The sequence below is a fragment of the Atractosteus spatula genome, chromosome 15 (genome assembly GCF_055471065.1).
Source record: "Atractosteus spatula isolate fAtrSpa1 chromosome 15, fAtrSpa1.hap1, whole genome shotgun sequence".
Classification (NCBI taxonomy): Eukaryota; Metazoa; Chordata; class Actinopteri; order Semionotiformes; family Lepisosteidae; genus Atractosteus; species Atractosteus spatula.
The window spans coordinates 10,096,174-10,120,827 of NC_142720.1; the positions used below are offsets into that span (position 1 = coordinate 10,096,174).

Genomic DNA, 24,654 nt, shown 5'->3' on the forward strand with positions numbered 1-24,654 from the left:
CCGTTTCCATACTTCACAAAATTAAAATTAAAGAGAAGATAGGAAAGGAGAGTGAATAGCACTCAGTAAAACACCTATAGTATACACACACACAACAGTGTTTTAAATGTCCATTTGACAATCCACTGGCAAATGCATCTTTCTTGAGAGCCGGGTACAAAAGCCTGAACTAATTCGAACAAAGTGATCTTTTTATATGAAGGCAGAGCTCTTCCAATTTTCATAAATCACAAGGACCAGCCGAAAAGGGTTAAGTGCTAGTTTAAAGAGTCTTTGTTCCAAAACTTTAATTTTAACAATGGTAGTGAACTATCTCCAAAGTCAAGATAGCTAGTGAGTTCTGAAAACAGTTTGATTACACACTTATTCCTCAAAGACTTTATGGAAGCTGAAAAGCTTTAAACAAGAATTCACACAGCACAGTGAACACAAGTTCGCAGAGCTTGCTACACAAACTATGTGCTAAAAAACTGACAGATTACGAATGTAAATTCCAGCATAAACAAATTTATTAGAATAACACAGAAAGGTCATCCAAACCTTCAAGTTTCAATGTACAAAGTTTTGGGAACACTTTTTTCACTAGAAGAATTCATCCCTATAAGTAAACAATAAGCAAGTAGAAACTGTGCACAGATATTGAATGAAACAAGGTACATATTAGTGGCTTTGCCATTTGAACTCAACCTGCTATAGGAGAGACCAAATTATTAGTGGATAGCCATCTAAACTCAAAACAACTAAAGACAAAACTAATATTTACAATAGTCAGTTTTGTACTCGTTAACATGTATGGCTCTGAGATTTAATTATTGCCTGTAGGATTCTGAAAAAGAACCTCTGTTGTTGCTGCACACAGTTTAGTTTAGTTCCTTACAAAGTCCAATTTCCGCACAGGTCCATGACATTCTTAGATAAGCAAGCCTGCACCACAGCTCAAGATATCTGAAAATGAAGACAGCCACTGGGAGAAACTCCTTCAGCCCTTGAAATCCTTTTTATTTGTTATTTCGAAACAGGTGTTTGTACAAAAACTGAAAAAAAACAAATGCATTTGTTAATACAGACCAGCTGCTTAATATTAGGAAACAAAAAAAGCCATTTTTAATGAACTATAAAAATGCTCCATGTTTCTAACATTTACACATACACAACCTACCACCCCCAGCATCTATTCATTTCATTATCTCTAAATGTTAACAGACCACCTCTGGGAACTAGCAAAGCAGCATTACAAATATTCTACCAAAAAACACTGGTCTCCAGTGTCCTGAAGGATCTGAGCTGTATGGTGAGTGACTGGCAATGGTCAACAGCTGAGAATGCAGAATGACAATCAGAAAACCACAGCTCAGCAGTTACAATTCAGATGTGCCTGACTGGCTGATCAGCTCATTTTGATTTGTTTTTTTTTTACATGGAGGCTCATCAGGACTGTCTTCTGATGGCCAATATAACTGGTGTGTGTGGACCTGAGGCCAACAGGAAAATCCATGGATCAGCTGCCATAGCTTAACCATAACAGCCTATAGTTACAATGCAAACCAGCTTTAATGCTGCAGTATCAATCCTACACTTCTCATACAGACTGAAACTCACCAGTGACTGCAGGAGACAAGGATCTCTCAAAACCCTGCCCACACACCATATTCAGACAATTCAATGCAGCTCCTCTTTACATATAAGAGTAAAAGTATACAAATCACAGAAAAGGCTGAAGTATACAAACTGCAACAAAAAAAAATCCTGTTGCAGATAGAGAGGCCATAATTTGCATCAATTGTTAAAACGTACAAAAGCCCTGATTTAATATTTTAAAAATGTGTTAGGTTTAATATTGACAGGCTCGGTATCCGTCTGCCCCAGAAACAACACCAAAAGCTTTGCTTGGCACAGTATACTAATGTGTCTCAGAGATAAGGCAGAAGTTCCCTTTAAAATTTCTAATGATTAATAAAGGAAATAGGATTAAGGACAATCAAAACATTAAACTATTTTTTTTTCCAAATTAAGGCACAGGTCTTTCTACAGTCATGCAGTTCCTATGTTCTATTTTAAAAGGAGGAATTATTGCAGCTGAACTATGTACAATTTCTGCTGCAGGTGTGACTCATGTTTTGCATTTTATAAAATATGAGAATTCTGGACCAAAGCCATTCATTGGATCCTGTGTAAAAGCAAATGCTATCACACAATGAAATTTGATAAAACTCCACCCTATTTCACCATCAAAGAAAAAGGGCAGATTTATATGTACATTACTGACTCAAGTGCACCTGTTCAAAAAAGGTTTGAAATTTCAATGCACAGCTTTTTTTCCCGCAAGAAAATCCTTCTTAATGTACCACTTGTTCGCGCTGGATCCACTTCCCACACCTTGAGCAGAATGAGGAAGGCGTTCTTTTCCCTATAGGCATTTCAGTTTGTTGTGCCCCTCAGGAACACAAGGGGGCACTGTCTCACACAGCTGTTGTGTCTCCATATTCCTTATTCCAACGGACATACAAGTCCAGTGTCTGTGGACTGACGCTGCGCTTAATTTTCTTCAGGGATTCCACAAAATCCGCAAAGGTAATGTTGCGCATCTACACAAGGCAAAAAAAAAGCAAACCCAAAAATATTTAAATTGATATAAAAAAAAACTTTCAGAAACACATTCGAACAAGGTTTATCTACAATACCCTATATTATGCAATTTTTACTAATGTAATCACCCTGGGTAATGGCATCTGCATATATTAAACAGTTCTTTTTCCCATGTTCTACAACAATATCGAGTCTCACATTTCAAACAGACCAAAGCCTTAGTTTAATCTTTAACATGCAGCAGGACAGGACAACAACAATCACCCACTCTTCACCCCATAAGCAAATTCTGGTATCGTTTAGACAGCATACTGTACCTCATTAGCAGACATGTTTTTCACTTGTTCTGGTCTTAACTCTGTTAAAATAAAAGCACCACGGCTAATTAGATACAAAATTGCCAATTATAGCAGAATTATCTTACAATGAATAACTATTAAGCCTGTGAAGAAACTTCTGGGGAGAACTTAAATTGGCAGAGAAGTTGCGATCGGACCATGTCATGAGTACAAGAATGACCGACTTCAAAAGGAGCATAAAAATTTCACTGTGATATTGTATACTGAATACTATATATTTTGTTATACAAATCCTCGAAACATTTAGAAGTGCTTTCAGTTGTTTATTTTCCCGATAGAAAGTAATCAGCACAGAAAAATGTATTAAAAAAAGACCATCTTCCTCCTGCTTACCTCTGATGGGCCCTAGAGCAGCATCTTTAGCTAATGCTGTCAGGTCACTCCCAGAATATCCACCGGTCATTCTAATAAGGACGAAAGGACGCAAAGGAAGAACAGCCAAGCTCACATTAAGGGAGGTGGTGCACATTTTTTTTAAGTACAACTCCATCTACATGAAAACCACAACAAAGGCCTAACGAATTCTAAAATCAAACAAGAATTACCTAAAATGTTCACAATCCCACTGTGCTTTACTTAATTAAATGTTCACCTACTGAGGGTGAGTTCCTGCTCCATGTACACAAATACAGTATCACAGTTCTTCTGGTTCCAAAGCAAATGGCCTTAGCTAGTTTTGTGTTGGTTGAAATGGAACTGGATTTTCACAAGTGCGTGATTTTCTGATCATACTCCCTACAAAAAAGTTGCCTGCAAGCCTAGATGATGTTTTATGTCAGCTCTTTCCAAAACAGATCTGACTATAAGTGTCAACAGCCCCAGGGCTGTTGCCTATGGCATGCAGAATGATGAAATGTTTTGCATCAGAAAAAACAGCATTTTTTCAAATGTTTTTGTTTATTAGATAGCATGGTGACATGGTGGAATGCTGTGCTTCCACCCTGCAACTCACAACTGGCAGCCCACTGGAGCTCAGCAGTGTGAGCCTGGTCAGTACCTGGATGGGAGACCTCCTGGGAAAAACTAAGGTTGCTGATAGAAGAGGTATTACTGGGGCCCTTAGGGGATGCTCACCCTGCAGTCTGTGTGGGTCCTAGATAGATGGGGACACTATACTGTAAAAAGGCACTGTCCTTCGAATGAGATGTAAAACCAAGGTCCTGACTCTCTGTGGTCATTAAAAATCCTAGGGTGTTTCTTAAAAAGAGTAGGAGTGTTACCCCAGGGTCCTGGTCAAATTTCTCATTGGGCTTTACTAATCATGGCCTTCCAATCTATGAAGTGGCTTCATCACTCTGTTCTCCTCCCCACTGAGAGCTGGGGTGTGGTGAGCGTACTGGCACACTATGGCTGCCGATGCATCATCCAGGTGGGAGCTACACATTAATGGTGGTGGAGGGGAGTCCCTATAACCTGTAAAGCACTTTGAGTGGAGTGTCCAGAACAGAGCTATGTAAGTGTAAGGAATTATTTATTATTATTATAGGTCTTGGGTCCTGATTTCAATATCAGATCGAAGCACCACTGTATGATGCATCAGAAATTTTCTTTATGTTCAGCCTGTGTCAGGACTCTATAGGCTCTGGTTTCTTTCCACCTCTAGGATGAATGGGTTAACTGGCAACTCTACAGTCATTGTGTGTGCATGATGTACAATCTAGTGTGATATTGGGACTGACTCTGGGGTTCTGTGACCCCCTAACTCTTACACACGTTTTTCTTGTAATTGTATTTATAAGATTAACATGACGTTAACAACGGCCCATAAGATGTATAAAGCTGAGAAAATGTAATTTTCTCTGCCTCGCTGATCTAAAATAGAACATGCAAAGTGAAGACAGCAAACAGTTTCCCACACATCTCTGTTCCAAGGCATGACAGAGGATGACAGATGTATGACTTTTTGATCAGAGAAATAAAAAATACAGCATACCACACAGATATTTATCAATTCAGATGAAATTCAATACCAATTAAAATACACTCAAGTGTAAGTGTAATCAAGTGTGTATACAGTTGGATTTAATGTTGGATCATTTTGATCAATAAATGAATGAAAAAGTATATCCTTTGGTGTGTTATTTGTTTTATTGGGTTTTCTTTATCTATTTGTATGACTTAGATGAAGACCTGATCACATTGTAGGTCAAATTTATGCAGAAATTCAGAAAATTCTAAAGGGTTCACAAACTTTCCTCACTGGAGAAACATAAAAAAATATTATATGAAAGTGTAAACTTACTTGGCCAGTTGCACCAGTTCTTTTTGGCTTAATGGGTTTCCATGTTTTCCCAAAAGGTTTTTTAGCAGCTTTAATCTTGTCTGCAAGGAAGAATTAAATAAAAATAAAAATGCATGTCCAACAGAATCGCATAACCTTTCCTGAAGAGACAGCGGGATTTTTTCAAGGTATACAAATCATTTGAATTTTGTTAATGTCTGATAAATACAAAGCTAACTAATAATACAAAAAAGGAGCGCAAGATGAAGTAGAATGAATGTGCAAACAGATAAAAAAACCAAGCATAAGTATCAAGAGCCAACATACCTCTTCAGTTGGTAAAGCCACATATATCCTTTTGGAAAATCTCCTGTTTAAACAATAGCATACATCAATTCAAAATACTGTTAAAGGTCTTCTCTTAAATGTAGGGAATTATAAAATGCATTTTTTTCCATTTTATGCAAATAATCAGGCTTTTGTCAGAGAGATCTAATGTGTCCGAAACAGGCATGCTTCGGAGTGAAGCTCTACTTAATGATTTTGTGGTACTGTCAATGCCATCACAAAACAGATCAGCAACATGCTGGGCAAATTGCTGTATGTGCACCTGAACCAGTCTTCTGACGTCAGCCTGAATGCAATTTTAATAAAGAACTTTGTAGATAAATTATCTATCTCCCATAAATATGATTGTTTGGTAAAAGACTATCAGGAAAAAATATACTGGAGAATGTTAAATTCAGAAAGGAACAGGAATGGAGAAATATGTTGAAACCAAACTGCTAAACTGACTTGTGAAAGCGATTGTTGTTTTTTAGGTCTAAGACTGAAGTCAAACAGTGCCCTCTACAGCCAACTGCCTAACAAAGTTAACAGTGTCTGCCTCACGTTTTCTCTTCACAGACAGAAAACAACAAAGGAAATGAATAACAATACATAGTTACAATTTACTAGAGAAGGAACAGGATCTTTACTGCAAGAGATACTGTACCTGAGCACGGCTTCATCCAGCTCCTGAGGTCTGTTCGTAGCTCCCATTACCAGGACCCTGTCATCACCACCAGACTGAACCTGCAAACACAACCCCAGCAATGAAGATAACCACGTCCAGTGAGGTTTCATGAGGTCTTCAGAATAAGGCAATATCAATCAGTACGTCACTGAGTGTACAATGAACACTGCACAACTGGTACAACAAACGTTAGACACTTGTCCTGTCTTGGTCATATTTTACTTAGCCAATAATAAGTATTGTATATCTTCTCACCCCATCAAATTCTATCAAAAATTCCGTTTTTAATCGTCGACTGGCATCATGTTCACCTTCTCTTCTTTCACATAGAAGGCTGTCAATTTCATCTGTGGCATAAAAAGAACAGCGAAAAACGTGACTGATAGTATCCACTCCGACTGCGATACTTTACTGTGTTTACAAATTTAATTGTTAATTGTTAACAAAACTACTCACAAATATTTAAGCACATGGGCATCATAATCTGACATATGAAACACACTGAAGACAGGCCTTACCAATGAAAATAATAGAGGGCTGGAGCTCTCTAGCAACAGCAAAAAGTGCCCTCACAAGTTTCTCTCCTTCTCCCACCTGTGGAAGACAAAATCCTTATAAATACAAGTGTACTTTCTCAACGGATCCTTATAACTCAGCATAACAAATAAAATACATGTCGTTTCAAATTACTTACATATTTTGAAGTCAAGCTTGCAGCACTTATGTTAAAAAACGTTGCATTGGATTCCATGGCTACAGCTTTGGCCTTTGCATAAAAAAAAAATATAAATGCAGAAGAGTTAACAAAGACAAAGCCAATTAGGCAGATTGAGGTGATGAGATGCAATAGGTTTCTATGTACTGAAACTCTGCCCGTCAGTTGTCTCTGCTAAAGTTGCAGCTTAAGGGAAGTGGGTCACAAGAAACGGTATTGTCTATTCAGTGTGTTCCCTCTGCAAAGCAGACTGACTCCCTGCGGCAGCCTTAGTTACCAGGTCAAACATCATGCAAACCTTCAGTGCCACAGAAAATCCCCATCTTTTTCACAATATATAATACTGGATTAACTTCATGCTGCAGGCAGATCTGGACCTCCTAAAGTTACAAAACACTGATTTTATAAAATCAGTCATATGTCAGATGAAAAGTGCATTTCAAATTCTGAATTAATTTGCATTTGGCATGCCAAAAATGGAAGCCAATAAGGAAGTCTTAATATTACTATACTAGCTCTATATGTAATATGTAATTTTGTAATTCTGTAATTTCAGTTAATGCAAAATGGCCCACGCACAGATTCTTTGAAGTCTCCAGACCACACCAAAACATGTAAAAGTAACACAAAGCCCTTATACTACAGCACAAACAGGCACAATACAGCATACACATGACTGATTCACTTCACATCCTATTTCATGATACTCGACTTTGCAGCTTCTGATCCTTGTCGATGGTTTAAAAATGCTTCAAGGTTAGATAATGACAGCTTTACAGTGTCATTAATAACTGTTATGAAGTACAACTATCATGGTAATGCATTTAATATATAGGTGCATCCCACAAAAGAGGTATCAGTTAGACCTCTCAAAATCTCACAGAACAGCCTTATTGTAATGGTTTTTAAAGCCAGTTAAATGATGATATATACATAGTGATGTGGCACAGGCGCACAGAATCAGGAGTGCAAAAATGAAAAAATGAAAATCTCACTGCATTTTACTCCATACCCACCAGCATGGTTTTGCCATTGCCTGGGGGTCCAAAAAGCAGCAAGCCACGAGCTGGGGCTCTGAGGCCGGTGAACAGCTGAAAGGAAAAAGAACATTTCACATGAAAACCAGATCAATTTCCCAACCTCCCAATTTAAAGCAAGGCAAGGCAGTACACAAAACCCTGCATTTAACATGCAACTCTATTAAAAAAACAACAGCTGGAAAAGCATGAATGATTCATCTAAAAGTGTCTCTGTGTGCAATAAGCTAGATTGTTTCTGTCCTAACAGGAGGAAATGTTCATGGGCTGTCCACGTTACAGCCGGGTATTCACAGGAGTAGTCTGGGTGCCATGTGTGGGAATCCAGTCTCAGAACTCACTTCTGGTCGGAGAGCGGGAAGGATGACGATTTCCTGGAGAGCCTGCTTGGCAAGATCCTGCCCAGCGACGTCGGTGAACCGCACAGGCGTGCCACTACAACAGATCCCGAGATGAGGTTGATGTTAAGCAGCGCTCTTCAAGACGTGCATTAGAAAGATTCGGTAAATGCATGCGAGGCATCTGCCGTTCTCACACCCCTGTGTACCTATGGACCAGGGATCTTATACACGTTTACCAGTCCAGAGAAACCCAATCAATTATCAACTACTACACGTTTTCATTTTGTTGACCAGTACTCCAATATGCGAGTCTGGAACTGCATTTTGGCTTTTGTAAATGTAGACAATTATCTTAACTATCTTTGTTAATTTAGGGGTCACTGTGCTGCCGAGAGAGCCCTGGCTGACTAAGCCTACTTCACCCTCAGCAGTTCTCAACCAATCATGCACAGCTGCTTGCAGAACCCCAGGCCCATTACCGTCCTGGCCCATGCATGAGATCACAGAGCTCCACTTGTGCTCAGGTAGGCACCTTTACCACCTGGTCACTCAGAAGGTCCCCCTATGATATTATTACACTAGTTAAAATGTGCCACTGCAGTAGGCAAAAGCAGCACCAACCACATCGGAAGAAAAAAAATCAAAAGGAGTATCTTTTTCCATCCCTTCAAGCAGCTAAAAAGAATCTGAAAAATATTTGATCTTTCATTAAAAATAACGATGAGAGAAAAAGTCCCAAGTCCTTCAAAGCCAAGCCACTGCCACATGGGGTCCACTCCCACCTGTCCACAATTTCGTTCAGAATGAGGTTTGCAAGCTTGCTGTCCACGTTCTTGAAGTTCTTCAAGTCCTTCTTTTTGCGAGGAGTCGCTGTAGGTGTTGGAGGTTTGTTGTTTGGTCTGTTAGTGGGTTTCGCTGGACCCTTGAGAAAATCAGAGGTTTGATTAAGTCTGTAAAATACATTAATTGTATCTTTTAATCTTGTCATTTAATGCACCAGAACTTACTGATTGAGATATCAAAAATAAAGAAGTGATCTGTGGTTAAAGTGATAATGTTGTGGCAGACCAAAAAGTATTTTAAAACTTTAAGATGATTCCCACCCCACACACATAACACAGCTCTTGTCATTGATTAAAACACAAGCAGGCTACCCAGAGTCAATGCAAAGTCCCTTCAAATACAACGTCCCCTTTTCCCAGAACTCTACCCCAGAAAAGCTTGCGGGTTATATTTGTAACCACTGCAGCACACAGAGTAAGCATGCATGTACCTTAGTGCTAGTGGAGGCCTGTGCAGCTGGCCTGCCTGTACTGGCGGAGGAAGGCCCACTGTAGCTGGGAGATCGCTGGTGTCCAGGAAGGCCTGTTGAAGTGCTTTTTGGTACATGCTTTGATCGGGGCAGGGAGTGACTTGAATGAGTTAAGGGATCCTTCTTTTTGGGAACTGCTCCACTCTCTGTGAAGTGCAGGGGAAAGATTACTCCTTTCTGTCCCACAGCAATCATTTAATTTTGATAAGCACAGCATTCGAACGGATTCACAGGAAATACAGTACTAAAATCTGATCCAACAAATGCATTTTATTACCTAAATTGCCTTAGTGTGGATTTGATGTGCTCTTTTGCCTTATATCACGGTAGCTTTGCAAACTTCAGCCCATACAAGAAAACAAAAGAGCACTACATAATGCCAAGCTACTTTTAATCATAATCTGAATTAACATATTTTGACATCTGACTTAATGAGAAGCAACATTAGGTTTGTGTTTATTGTGACTGTTGTCTGGAAGATGAATAACCAAAGCTTCATGCAGTGAAAGAGAAAGGACAGAGAACAAGACAAATCAATCTCTGGGAACCGAGTGTTGATTATGATATCTTTGTGTAAATGATAAATGAAATACAGAAGACAGTATTTTATGACACCCAATAACTCATTCAAAAAACATGTACATATAATTTCTGTCACAATCATTTTTCATAAAACAAAAAAAAAGCTCCATTACAGGGACATTCTTTACCTTTAAATTTTCAAAATGGACAAACAGAATAGGACAATTCTTATTTATTAGAGATATTTTTTTGCAGTTGTACTGCTCTTATCTGCTGAAAGGCCACTCGGTTCACCCTCTATCTTGACTAATCATCCTCGGCCTCTGCTCCAAGAGCTGCACACCCTATAACTCATTTTAACAGACACCACCTCAAACATGATATCTCTGTTTTTCACAAAGCACATGCAGTAGTCAGCAATTACTTCAGAAATGTATGTTTTCTGTAGGCACAGCTGAAAGAAGGATGAAATGTGAATTCTGAAAAGCAGAAGACGTGGTAATAAAGACAGCATGAAATATAATGTAGGTTAGATGAATGAGAAGGATTTGCTTTTGACTGATATCAATTAATTTAAATAATAATATAATCAATAAAAATATGCAAAGACAGTTACTAAATTTAAAAAGATAAAGGATTTTACAATACGGAGCAAAAAAAGGAAAAAAACAAAAGCAATGATCTTCACATTAAAGTGAAATTCCTTATGTCTATATGATTTTTAAATATTTCTCATTTTAATCTTTTATAAGATTCAAAGAGATATGTAAATTTGTTCAAAGCAAACAGGTCTACGATATTATCTCAAGGAATCTCTGTCACTAAATCTTAATTTCCTATACTGCTTTAGACAACCAAGTCCTGAGATACAGGTCAACCTGCTGCATTAAAAGAATAAGAAATAAAATTTGTCATAAAGCATTTCATTTCTCAAAATGTACTGACTGCTCTTCATCTGCATTATCAATGTTCCATTAGTCTGGCAGAACAACAGTACCTACGAGAGTGGAGCCAGCAAAAAACCATAAAGAATATTCAGCTCAATCTCTAGTCACTCCTCAAGATGCATGTTGAATACAGACAGATGGAAATAAAACCTGAATGTACAGTATAGTGCGACACAGGAATTGTACTCTCCCAGCTTCATTCTAGTCATAGCAAATTGCTGCATGAAAGGAAACCCAGCGGCCTGCACTTACAGTACATTAAATGTTCCACAAATAAGATTGAAGGCTATTATGGACGTTAGATAGATTCTCATTTTAAACTGTGAGAAAAAAAATACAATTCAGAATTTTATCGTTTTTTAAACCACTTAATTGTATGGCATACTGTCATTTCATGCATTTCAGAATTCTTCTGGGGGACGCTTAAAATGGTAGTTATTTCATAAACCTTTACACAATGGACAATTCTGAGTGACTGACCTCATTAACTTTAATGAAAGCTGGAGGATAAAGTTCTTTTTTAAAATACTTTTTAAACAAATCTGTCTTATTTCCTTAATTCTATTCCAGTTTTATTTTGGAGGCATCAGCATTTCGTCTTGAAATTATTACAACAGAAATTCACCCTATGAGACAGACTGTAATTTTTGCATCGGCATATTATTTTTCTAATAAAGCTTTCACAATAAATAATGGTATTTAATTAGTATGATTCATCCTTCTTTAAAATGGTTTGTGACTAGTGAGGAATAGGACAATCTTCAGAGCGAATAAGGTCTAATTTAAAACATTGTGTTATTGCTTCCCGGCTCTCAATTACAAACCACATGGTTACTGTATATCCCAAACAATACAGTAGTATAACCTATATTCTCTTAATTCAACTCGACTGCCATTAACATTACAGGTGTAATATTCAGAATATTTAGTTTTCATGGTATTTTTTTGTTCTTCCTCAGAAACCAATAATCACATTAATGATCCTGGAATCCTGCTCTGGAGAAGAACCCATGAATAACAGGCCACAAGCTTATGCTGCATGGTCACAGGACATGAAAACCTACATCACTGAAATACAATGCAATGATCCATAAAAAAGTCGTAGTTTTCCTATGTAATAGGTCAACAGGAAAACAATGAGGTGTGATAGGATATACTGCCAGGGATTTCTCAGCCTTAACACACAGATACTTTAACTTTCAAAAGCGACAGCTGGGGGCTATATGGACAAATGTAATATTGCTTAGTGTGTAACAAACATCAATTCTTAAAATTTAATTCTAAGACCCTACTAGATCAGAGTATACGATTTCTACTAGTATACTCTGATCCAGTTCTGTGTAGATCATTCCAACCCATTAGAATTCTACTTGCAGTTGCAATCCGTAGGTTGCATTTAGCATTAAGGACTAAATCTGGACTCGTACACTAACTATGACACAACCTTGGCTTCTTGTTTATGGACTCTGGTTTGGAACTTGCAGCAAGCAGCCACACGGAAGCAGTCTCTTCCTTAATCAGACATCCTGCACCCACCTGGCAGGAGGTGTCCGTTATGGCAAGACTTGTTTGTACTTTCCTTATAGATGTCTCTCAGAGGTGTAGAAACGTTTGAACACGTTCGCAGCTTTTCTACACAAACAGAAAACAAAAGGACACGTACAAAATAACGAAAAAAAAGTACAAAACATAAAAATAGCATGTTAAAGAAAAAGGAAAAAAATGAGCACTTCTGCTCAACACTGTACAGGGTGAGCACAGCAGAATGGTATGAAATCATGCAGTGAGAGTGTTAAATTTGGCGTCGTAACATTCCCCCCATCACAGCCCCAGGGTTTCCTGCAGGAAAAAGCTTAAACCAGGTGATCTCCTCCAGCAAATGACAGGTTAGCCCCCCATAGATTAGCCAGATTATTATAATAGCTAATGAAATAACTAGCTATTTATTGAGCTATATTTTTATTGGAACTAAGCAGTATTATCCTCAATGAGGCAAAAAGTATTTTTTTCACTTTGAAAATTAAGTGGCCTCCACTCCCTTTATTATTCCTTAGAAATAATGAAACACCACAGTATTTGTCTGTGACCCGATGACTGAGCTGCAAGGAAACCCTGTGCTTTTCCCTGTCATTTCCTAACACGGATCCCAAGGGTCCAAAACCCTAATTTGTGAGATTTTCTGTCGAAATGTATGATTTCATACTATTTGAATTGATGGTTTCTTTTAGTCTTGTACAAAAAAACCCACTGATTAATTAATTGAATCGCGAAACTCGACAACAATTTAAAAATCTTACATTCATTACTTCATTTACACAACCTAGACCTGATGCAGATGCATGAGATTCTTATCCTAATGTGTGAGACTTGAGAGCTATGCGATTATGTACCATCACGGCTACTGGCTGGCAAATGACTTTGCAGTGCGTTACTGCGAAACAGTATTTCAGTACGGATTCCTGCCTGCTTTTTGTTGGCGTTCATGCATTTGTTTGGCCAGGCAACCTGCCCAGCTTGTATACAACTGCGGGAAACCATGAAACACTATCATATCATTTGAGCAACTACTTGCTTGTCTGAGAACTTACACTCAAGTTCACGGCGAGGGCAAGAAATGCATCTGGAAAACCATCTAGTTTAGTTCTCATGGGCGAAGCAGCCCAGAATGAAGAAATTATATCTTCCGAAATTAATTCTAAAATATTTAACCCCTGCTAAAATGCTAAATGAGTTAAAATGAGGCAGCCAAATTACCAGCATTTACTTCACTTTGTAATATCAGGTGCTGTACAGCAGGTATAAAATGCAAACTCTTCTCAAAAATAAAAAATGATTTAAAACCAAAAACACGCTACTCCCAGGCCTACTGTATTAATTGTTTAAAAAAGGAAATTAAACGTATTGGCTGAAATACAAAGTTTTTTTGCTTATAATTAGAGGCACTGGTGTTATGCAAACACCAATCTTTCATTTCTGCGAACACCGAAGAGGAGGGGCAGTTTTGTCAACGTTAGACTAGTGTCCATGTTTGTTTTTTTCGCAGAACTCGGGGGATATGGCAAGAGGCCTTCTGTATCACGGCATGATGATCTGCATTCACTCACGATGCCAAAGCTGAAGAACAGAGAATCATCTCCATTCTTCTCTCAGTGCAGTGACACAATCAAGTGCTGTTCTAACCAGAACACACCCATGGGGAGCATGCACAAACTGCACAGCTGGCTACCATCAACCAAAACGCATTTCAAAATGTATTTCAATGTAGTGCGGATTTTCAGACTAATATTTTGAATATAGCTTTGTTCGTCATATTTTTTTTATTTTAAGGTAAAAATTGAAAGATTTAAGAATTTGTTTTAATTCTCTATGTTTGCAATTAAGAAATATTCAAAGTCACTGAATTATTAACATTGTATTACCTTCTTTGCCTTAAGGGTGCATGTGGTTTGTTTAGTATTCCATTACTTTACCCATTACTTTTTAATAACAGTTCTGCCAATAAATCATGTGTTCCAAACCAAATTAACCCTTGGATTTTTGTTTCAATCTAAAGCTGAAAACATCAAATCTTTGAAAAATGGAAACATTTTCTAGTGAATCCCCTATTACATTTTGGATTATGTTTGCTTCAAAAGGGTAAGAACAAACTAGCACAAAGAGAAAAATGAGATCAATTTATACCATTGATAACAGGACATTAAAGAAGTAAAATAAATACTGAACTCTGAACAATCAGTTTTATATTTTACCAATTGCTCACCTAAGAGTTTTAGACGATCCTTGGCCATTATTAAGTTGGTGGTCATCTTGGCTTGTAGTCGTTTTGCACGCTCATAATGCTCTCCTGCAGGGGTGGGAAATGCATGTTAAACAAATATATCACTAAGAAATTCAATATCATGCTAAAAGAAAGCTGCCTTTTTTTTAAAGAAAAGGAAATTACAGCTGAAAAAAAAATCAAAATAAATCAAAAAAGAGACCTCAGCAACATTTATGAAATCATCTGCATCTACTGTACGTTAAACATGAAAATGTAACAATCTAAAAGAATGTTTTCTATGCTGGAATGCGGATGTCCTACAGGATGAGTTAGAACAAACTAGAGGAACATGAGGCCCTGCTAGCCCGTGTAGTAGTTAGCAGTTCATTGTAGGTCCAAAAATCTCATTCAGTTGTCCTTGAGAGAATCCAGGGTCTTGGCTTTAACAAAATTGGCTGGGTAGCTTGTTCCACATTTCCACAAACCTTTAAAAACACTAGCAGGCGATGGAATTAACATAAGATCCCAAACTGCCTCAAGAAAAAGGTTTCAGACTACGACAACGCAGATAAACCATAAATAATAAATGTTACCTTCTCCGGTAATTGGTAAAGCAATCCCCTTCTCGAGCTCCACAATTCCTTTCTTGTACCACTGCACAGCTTGCTCTTTATGGCCTGGAAAACCCAACACTAGATTTCACATGTCAGTTTACCCGTCTGTCAACAATCACAGAAACGGTTAACAGAAAGGTTCAACTTCATTGACCAGCAGGTTCAGCAATCACACTCTCGCGGCACTCGTCTTCCACTTTTCCTTCTGTTCTTTAAAGAGAACAGATTATACTTTGTACTGATGTTTGTGCCCGAGCTAATAAAATTGTCTTGCTTTCATACTTTATTGTTAACACATCCGTCCATTTTCTAAACGCTTCATCCAATTCAGGTTTATAGGGGAGCCAGAGCCTATCTTGGCAAGCTTTACTTGTTCCTTTGAGGCCAACATGTGCTGATACAGCTCCCCACTTGAACCACTGCTGTAAAATGCATGTTAAGGATTTTGTGAAGATGCCTGCGGTACACAAAGCCATGCCTGTGAAATCCACATTCTTCACCAGAGTCATGAGACAGCGCCTTCAGCTCTCCTAGTGTTATGCCTGCTGTTCTACAAGTATTTTGGTTTCTCACACTTCAGGCTATCATGTGTTCAAAAATATGATTAATTTCCTTCATTACATTACTGCAGACAGCACAGAGGCTCTCACTGAAGGTCTGAATAAACACTTGCACTGCATTCGGACAGAGTCACATAACACAAAATGGGCAAAGGCCATATCTAGAATGCACAATACAACACACTGCGGAGCCAATGGATTTTTTGTTTCATAATTGTGTACCGGTACCTATTACAATACTGGAATACTATTAATGCATAATCCAAACTGTATGAAAATGAGATCCCTCTATATTCTACCTTATACGTATTAGTGCAACATTCTATTTATTATGCTGATTTTGTGTGATTTACAGGTTACAGTTACTTCTTTTGTTGCACAAATATTTTCTGTACCGATTCATACAGCTGGACTTTGCTGAACAATGTGGGGGAAAGTACAGTACCGTGCTTTAGATTGTAAGGTAACGCAGCCCTGTAAACACCCATGGCTGTCCCGCGAGGAGTCCTGCGCCCTAAACACTGTCACTCGCGAAACCCGCACCCTAACAGAGCCAGCGCGGCCAGCCTCCGGGGCAGAGCTGGAGGGGATCGCAGATCGGCTGTCACAAGACAGGCAGGCTGGGCCAAGCCTGCACTCCGAACTTGTCCAGCCATCTGCCACGCACTCACGCGGAACTGCGCTTCATCAATTACTTTCTGTCAAGACACGAAGACACGTCTGGGCTTCGGAATAATCATTTTACCAAGTATGAGAGTCCTAACAGCCATTCCATAATCCAGGGCTCTGAAATGCAGGAGAATATCTGTATTCCCTGGGGAAGGGAGAGCCCACGACGCAGAACAAAACAAAAGACAAGGATGCAAAAATGAATCAGATCCTTTGTTCTGTAATGTCACAGTCAAAGCTCCCAGGATAAAGCTATGGGTGTAAGGGAGAGCAAATATAAGGGAAAGTCTAAACTCAGTACCATGTAAAAGTGGCTTTCTAAACCATAAATTACTATACATACAATATATAAAAATAATAATAAGTTAAAATAATCTTTAAGGGCCAATCCTAATAAAGGCTCTTCTTACTAAATAGTATCGTAAAAGACTAATTAGTAGATCTGAGGATTTTTTATTTAAATCCAAATTGTAAAAACTTGGTTGATAAACTGTATCAGCTGAAAACTATTTAACTTTCAACAATTTATAAGACATTAAATAGAAGCCAAGCATACAGAACAATTTTTAAAGAGGAAGCAGCCACCCTGTGGCACATAAGACAGGATGGGGAATAGCTAAATGCTGAAATTCAAATGGGTAACAGGGGCTGCTCAAACCCCTAATGACAGTGTAAGTGGAGAGAGAGCATGTGTGCAGGCAAATAGAATATGGTTTGAGTCATTAGCCCTACATTACTCATACGTCAGTAATCTAGGGCCCACAGGGGAATCAGGATGAAGAGAGGTTATTTGGCTACTCTTATACTTTAAAGAAGGTCTGTTGGTAGCTTCTCGAAAATGGTATCGCTGATTCAGCGGGTAATTTAAGATATCTATACATAGGAAATATTGTGGACAATGTGCTCGTTCCTGTTTCTAAAGACAATGCAAATATATTGCCTCAGCTTCACATGATGATAGAGGTGACAAGTGTTATGTGGTTGGAAGATAGCCAAGTCAACCATGCTAGCATATTTATGATATTGATATGTGGTTTAATTCAGATATTGTTGCCAAGACAGTACAGAACAGAATGCTTTTTGGCTTCACTGAAACATTTTCAGTGCCAAACTGATTGCATCTGTCTTAAAGCAAGGAACTACTACAGATGAACTGGAGCTCTTGTCAACATTCCCCAAAGAGCAGGGACGAAGCAAATAACAACAGCACAGAAAGGTATTTTTGACATCAATTAGAGGAACAGGATGATAGATTAACCATATAAACAAGGACATAATAGTTTCCTTAGGTGGCACCATTTTAATCACTTAATGCACTTCTGTGCCAGACAGGATTAACTGAACATGAATATGTATGTGGCTTTTGATAGTTTTGCTGCTGTTCACTGTCACTCAGTTGGAAAAGCTTCTATAAGTGAACCAATTAAATATAACTTCATTTTCTGAAATAATATTATGTTTGGAGTATCACCCCAGTTGATTTTTCAAAAAAGAAAATGCTTTTCAGACTACTCTTGTCACAAAACAAGCATACCCCTCCTTTACAGAAAGGACTTTATTTTATTGAGAGAAGTGCCTGACTCATGTGAGTCTCTAAAGAGCGTGATTAAAAAAAACTTGCATCCCTCCCCAGACAACAATGTTAAGTGGGAGAGGACATTATATTAAAAACATAAAATTGCTGCTTATCTTTTGATTACAGCAACAAAGATGATGTACTACAATAAAAAAAAAACAGGAAAACAGTCTCAAGAGAAATTGTTGTGGAAAACTAATGTGCCATCTGCTAATTAGGTCAAAAATGAACATGGACATTTCAAACTCCCCCCAAGGGATACAATGGAAAAACAATACAGAGATTACTAACACAGAATTTTTAGATCAGGTCTTCCTACAGCTATACACCACCCTCTCCTCTTTAGGCTCAAATGAAGACCCTAACCCTATTGTAGACCAGCCATTAAGACGCCTACAGTACTAACAAGGAGACAAAGCACCTGCTATTTTTTTAAATGGGATTGTTGTATTGCAATTGCTTTAGAAATGCTTAATAAACCCTGTCATCCGTGTATTGTACATAAATGTGTGTTCCAGGTATTGCCAGGAGAAAATGGCACCAGGAATGTACAGCGGCAATTAATAATAATTTCTTGTATTTTAATTATGCTTTTCCTCTCAAAGAATTACAGGGTTTTTGAATACAGAGTAGGACCCATTTTATTTACCGGTGATGTGTAGTATCCAACATGGATACATGGATGTGTCTCATGGAGAAAAGCTGGGGTATGCGAAAAGACAAATTCCTAATGTAAGAAATTGTAAAGGGCTAACAAAGAAACATTATTATTATTATTATTATTAACATTATCATACATTACATTAACAGGATGATGAATTTGGGGTGGCCAGATTGTTGAAATGCAAAGTGGAATTTAGCCAGGACATCGGGATTAATACCCCAATATTTTCGATCTATGTCTTGGAATTGGAAATAAACTAAGGTCCTGACTATCTGGCCAACATCTTATATAAAAGGTGGCACCTTCTATAACACAATGTGCTATAATGAGCACCCTCTGTAGGTGTACTGGCACTGTGAACAACAGCAAACTCTCCTATTCCATTACTGACCAGGACCAACCTCAATAAGATCCTGAGATCTGACCAAATCAGATTAAAAAGTTATAAAGCTGATGTCCTTCAATTTAGAACATATATTCTGTTTAAGTTCTAAAAAAAATCAAAATCACCTTTTTGCAGATATGTACTTTATATAGGCACCGTTTTGAAATCTGACATCATATAGCAGCGGTGTTCAATCTGAATATCAGAGATGAACCTAATTTAAGTTTCTGTTGAATTAGTAAGATATAAGTGGTAATACGTAAATGAACCCATCTCAAAAATATTGAAATCTCTTTAATCAACAGCTTAGAGACCGAGTGCTACTGTCCCAAACTGCCTGCGTGTTCCTACTTATCGAATGCATATGCAATACTGCCAGCCTGCAGGGGCTTATTGATAGATGACGTGGGTTATCAACAGCAGCTGAGATGGCCCCTGCTGCCTCTCTCTGGGAGATGTACTCCATGCTTGGCTGCTCTTCACAGTCATCAGAGTTACCAAATTATCACCCATATTCAGTGCAGGTCATTAAATTATCAGTATTAAGTTGATGAAAACGTGTCAATTACACGTGCTGTCAAACCTCAGCTTCCTGATTGCTAAAGCTATGCGTGTTCCCTTCTCAATTTTCACAGTGAAGACTCAAGGAAAACCATGTTTTCAGCTTCGTCTCCAGCCGTATGGGAGGTGAGTTTAAACAACGTTAAAAAAAAAAGTCAGAATCATGTCCTGAGACAGAAGCAGTATGTGTGATCCTGATATTGGCTATTAGCAGTCACACCCTATTATCTAAGGCAGCCACCGGAGCCGTAGATCCAGGAAATCACTTTCGGCACCAGACACCGGAGGTCTGCACAGCATCCACTGGGACTTCTGTTCCTGCTTTGTCGTTTTTTGGAGACATAAATCGGTGCTGGAGCACGACACTGGGTTCAAGATCCACTCTTTACATGATGCCCAAACTTCTAAGATCCATTTGCCATGTAGCAGTCAAAGTAATGCAATACCTACCTTAAGAAAATGTATAAAAATATTTTAAAACGTATAGAAATGTATATAAAACACCTACATCTATTTTTATTTTTATCTCACCTTTTACAAGCTTCTTTCTCAGGCAATGAGGCACATTATGGGTTTTCTAAATAAACCTCAAATACATCATAGCCTGAAAAAGTATTTTTTAAACATATACTAGCTTTGCACATGACCTCCGATTCTCAGTAACTATTGTATGATCTTCATGTAGTCATGAAAGGTACCATTACCTTGTCACTTGGAAACAAACTTTCCCCTTATAAACTACAGACAAGACTAGTACTAGTAAGAGCCACATGTAAAGTAGGAAAAACTAAGAAAAATCTAATACTCAGATCTGGGGAAAACCATAACAGGTCTGCTTGTATGTGCAAGTTCAAAGGCAGCACTTTAGTGAAGTGCTATGAAAGAATATGATCAACGATTTAGGTTCATTATTTAAAAGAATCAACAGGATTCCTACAATTCAGAGGAGCACGCAGATGAAATATTTTTTAAACTTGAAGCATGAATAAATAATTTTGACGTCAGCCATTTCAAAGGCTGTACGCAGTAAAACAACCCCGATATATCATTAGTTCACCTTTCACTTTTTTAGACACAAGTATATGCAGCTCAAAAGCCACAGACTGGCTGTTGAATAAAAATGTGGTTTTGACTAGGTGCTTGAGAAGTTCATTTAAAAAGAAATGCCTTCTTGGATTAAGGCATTGGCTAAATAAACAAAATATTAAAATATATGCATGAAACTCCATTAACATCATTAGTCTGTAGGAGCTTAACATCATAAAGCCACGCGCCCTGAGCCCAGAGCCCCTCGGCCCCCTCACTCTGGGAGACGTGCTCCACGCTCGGCTGCCCTTCACAGGCGTGACGCCCGTCAGACAGCTACATCTCACAACACATCGATTGTCTAATGAGGCTCTCTGCTGGCTCAATGGGAACTGCTGTGCTCTGCTTCACATAACAGATGATGTCAAGCAACCAGCTCAGGAGCTAGACCGCTTGGGTAAAACACAGGAAGCCCAACTCCTATAACTCATCTTAAATACCAAGAATCAGCCATGAGATACAATTCCTTTTAATGCCGTAAAAGCTCCAACAAAATTACAGTAAAAAGAAACAGAGGCCAAGTTTTAATGTAATTTCCCAGTAATGATTACTGGCTCTAACTACTCAGTACGGAGGATGTACTGTGTGTCCTCGTTCGGTATTGATGGTGTGTGTCACAGGGTGGTCAGCCAGGTCCACGCAGTACAAATGATCCCGAGTGAACAGCCGGGCAGTGCACGCATGTAGGAGATCTCAGGGCTCAACAAAGGCTAAAAGGTCTTTTTTTTTAATCTCTAATAAGGAGGTGACGATGAAGCCCCGTTATCGGTTGCAGTTCATTAAGTGTTTAACGCTGCTACACCACTGAAAGGCATTAAAAATACACCAAACAAATAACAGCACCAGCAGCATGTTGCATTTTTAATACCTCTTAGCACAGATTAAGGCACAGCTGTTGTTTTTTTACAAATAGGTGTATGGAGGAGACAGAAATCCAGCAGAGTTGGCCGTTAATTATTCATGCAAGGGGAAGTGTCTAAGGAGAGCCACAGCTACATAATTCATCACAAGTGCATCACCAAAAAGTGCCCAGACATTCCCAACCCTGATTAGAGCGGAAGATCATCTGTGCTCTTGGCTGCAGATCACCTGCACTACTATCGCATGTGTCTGCGAACGGGTGATAATTCTAGCAGAAACCTCAAAACATACTGGATATTGCTCTGAGGGAATGCTCTGCCTAAGCATCTTCCTCAAGACATTTACTGTCCATCCTCATTGAGCCCCGCACTGAGCTAGACAAGAGGGTATCATCTCGGGTTACATGCGCTGCTAAGCATCATCTACACTCAGGATGGATTCGATTGCTTAAGCATCCGAGTGTCATTTACCAACACTGTGACCTCTCACAAGCAACATTATTAAACTGGCTCTGATCATTTGTTACTGACATACCTTGTTGCATTTTTTTTATTAGACTACTGTCCCAAATCGTCATAAGGCAGACCTCATCCAGAGAAAGTGAAACTGACATGTTTACTTTCTATAAATAAACCCCCATTCTAGGCCCAACGGTGCAATTAACCGCTTTAAAACGTAAACTAAACGTTTTAAAATGTCAACTAAACAGCTGGCTGTGATGATGTATTTTAATTACAATATGGAATTTGAACTGCGAACTCGAGCAGGAGGTCCGGGGGTCGAACTGTTCTGGGGTCACAAAGTATCTTTCTTGCAAACTTCCTGGTTCTACAATGCATCACAGAACTGAGCTGAATGTCAACACTCATCTACAATTCTCCACTCCTTCTCAAAAGGTTTATTTTACGACACCGGCAACCTCTAATTTTTTTTATTACTATTTCCACGTCATACGTCCCACTGCTGCACCTGTTACAAGAAGTGACATGCCTTCAGTGCAGTCTAGAGTGGAACCAGGTCCCGGTGCCGGATATCGGTCGCAGACGAACAGGTTCAAGTTCAAAACAAAACCTTGGATTGCCAAAGTTTCGTCACTCAGATGCCATTAAACCTTAGCCTGTTCTTTTTGGGGAACCAGCTGCTCTTACAGCCGTGCACAACAGAAGCATCACTTACTATCACTGGAAACGGGACGATTGTGATTAATAATCTGATGTTGCATCTCCCTCCTGCATCTCCCCACCTCCCGTTTCCCCGCTCACCTTTGTCATCCTCGTCGATCCTGAGGGCTATGGAGATGTACTCAAAGGCCTGCTTATGGTGGTTGCGCACCCGCTCGCCGTTGTCCTCGCAGTCTTTGCCCAGGTCGGTCGTCGCCGGCAGCTTGCTTTTGGCCGCCATGGCTCCGGACAGCCGCTCACACAGCCAGGCGAACAAGACGCCCAAGTGCAAGGCGAGGAATCGGAACAGCGCAAACACCGCCAGCAGTGGGTAGGAGAAATAATACAGGTTCCGCTTATGCAGCGACACCTGATCGGGGGCGTCGCCTTCGGGTGTGGAGCTGGCGCAGGCAGAGCCTTTCTTCTTTTTGCCTCTTCCGCCCGGAGAACTCATTCACCTGGCGCGCCGTCGCCTCCATAACACACAGCCGGACTCGCGCGCACCCGCCACCCGCTGCCCCTTTGACAGCTCTCGCCCGAGGCCGCAGGAGCGCGAGCAGCGCGAGGGGCGTGGCCTGGCGTAGCGGCGGAGGGGGGGGGGACGTGCGCATGCGCGTATGGTTCGGAGGCAGGCAGGCCGTCGCGAGGCGCTGACGTACGGAAAGCCGCGGCCGAGACTGCGCAGATCCTGCAGCGAGTCTGCGCGTAAAAGAAAACCTGAAATCTGCAACATGACAGTTCAAGTGAAAGATTTTGATATTGTTTTAGATGTTGTTAGATCTGATTTGGATAAAGGGTATGTTTTTATTATTAATCTGTTAATTATTTTTGGCTAAATACTTCATCCACAAAAGTAAATGGTCTAATACTGCTCCCTCTATTCATGCTTTTAAAGTTGAATTCCTTTTTTATTTAAGTTCTATTAGACATTTATAGAATCAAAAGGCAAGACATACAATGGAAATATGTAAACAGTATAATTTTTAGTTTTTACAGCTGTGAATTCCTCTGGCTGTGTAGTGTCTGTTTCTGTATCTATTGTAATATTCTGTCTCCCTTTTCGTATTTCTGGTGTTTAAATAAAAAAATGATTTAAAAAGAAATCTGCAACATTAGCGCAGGCCCCACAGCTCCCAGAAAGCAGCTACTGGTGCTGGAGCAGCCGCGCAGAGCGGCGGCAGAGACGTGTGTTTGTCAGCTGGATGTAAATCTCATTCCCCTGCTAGCGCCACCTGGTCACGGTAGTCAAACACCTGCGAGATGCGCAAATAAAGCGTGTGCGTGTGAAGTCTGTACCGTGTCAAATTTATTTCCCTGTATAGAAACAGTCTTAACGTTTTATGTACATGGATATAGGCAATGCAATATTAAAATATTAACAACAACAATGATATATGCAAAATGTATTGTAAGTAAATGTCCACAAGACCGTGCTCTGTACCTTTCAGTTTAAACTCTCAAGTATTGTGCTACACAACCGGTACACAAGTGCCTACGATTAAAAAAGTAAGTTAAGAAATATGCCCACTAATAAAATAGAGCAATTACATTTGTTGTGGGACTAACTAATTTTATGATCTAATTTCATGTCTGACAGAATTCACTGTCTTGTGTCACACCAATCTGGAGTAAAACGTCAACGATATCGGAGAACATGCTTTCGAGGGCTGCATTCTTGGAAAATCATTGTGTTTGATTTCCAG

General features: G+C 39.2%; 1 protein-coding gene across 2 annotated transcripts; it reads right to left on the reverse strand.

The window, feature by feature from the left end:
- Positions 1 to 494: 494 nt before the first annotated feature.
- On the reverse strand, positions 495 to 23,562 carry spast (spastin). 2 transcript variants are annotated; one of them, XM_088933909.1, is made up of 17 exons: positions 23,054 to 23,562; positions 15,409 to 15,492; positions 14,816 to 14,899; positions 12,592 to 12,687; positions 9,548 to 9,732; positions 9,057 to 9,196; positions 8,275 to 8,368; positions 7,913 to 7,987; positions 6,876 to 6,947; positions 6,700 to 6,775; positions 6,437 to 6,528; positions 6,161 to 6,240; positions 5,494 to 5,536; positions 5,188 to 5,267; positions 3,279 to 3,349; positions 2,904 to 2,944; positions 495 to 2,585 (listed from the first exon to the last, which is right to left on the reverse strand). In XM_088933909.1, the coding sequence occupies exons 1-17, from the start codon at positions 23,403 to 23,405 to the stop codon at positions 2,460 to 2,462; spliced, it is 1,791 nt and encodes a 596-aa protein (XP_088790035.1). In that variant the 5' UTR covers positions 23,406 to 23,562; the 3' UTR covers positions 495 to 2,459. The 2 variants fall into 2 exon arrangements, with proteins under 2 accessions (XP_088790035.1, XP_088790036.1); XM_088933910.1 differs by lacking the exon at positions 12,592 to 12,687.
- Positions 23,563 to 24,654: the final 1,092 nt, after the last annotated feature.

Bases quoted from the DNA above. Each gene is read 5' to 3' on its own strand.
- spast (XM_088933909.1), bottom strand. From the start codon at position 23,405: ATGAGTTCTCCGGGCGGAAGAGGCAAAAAGAAGAAAGGCTCTGCCTGC. The intron at 14,900-15,408 runs GTAACATTTATT...CCACCCCTGCAG, and splicing joins TTTACCAATTACCGGAGAAG to GAGAGCATTATGAGCGTGCA. The intron at 6,529-6,699 runs GTAAGGCCTGTC...TTTATGCCACAG, and splicing joins GCCCTCTATTATTTTCATTG to ATGAAATTGACAGCCTTCTA.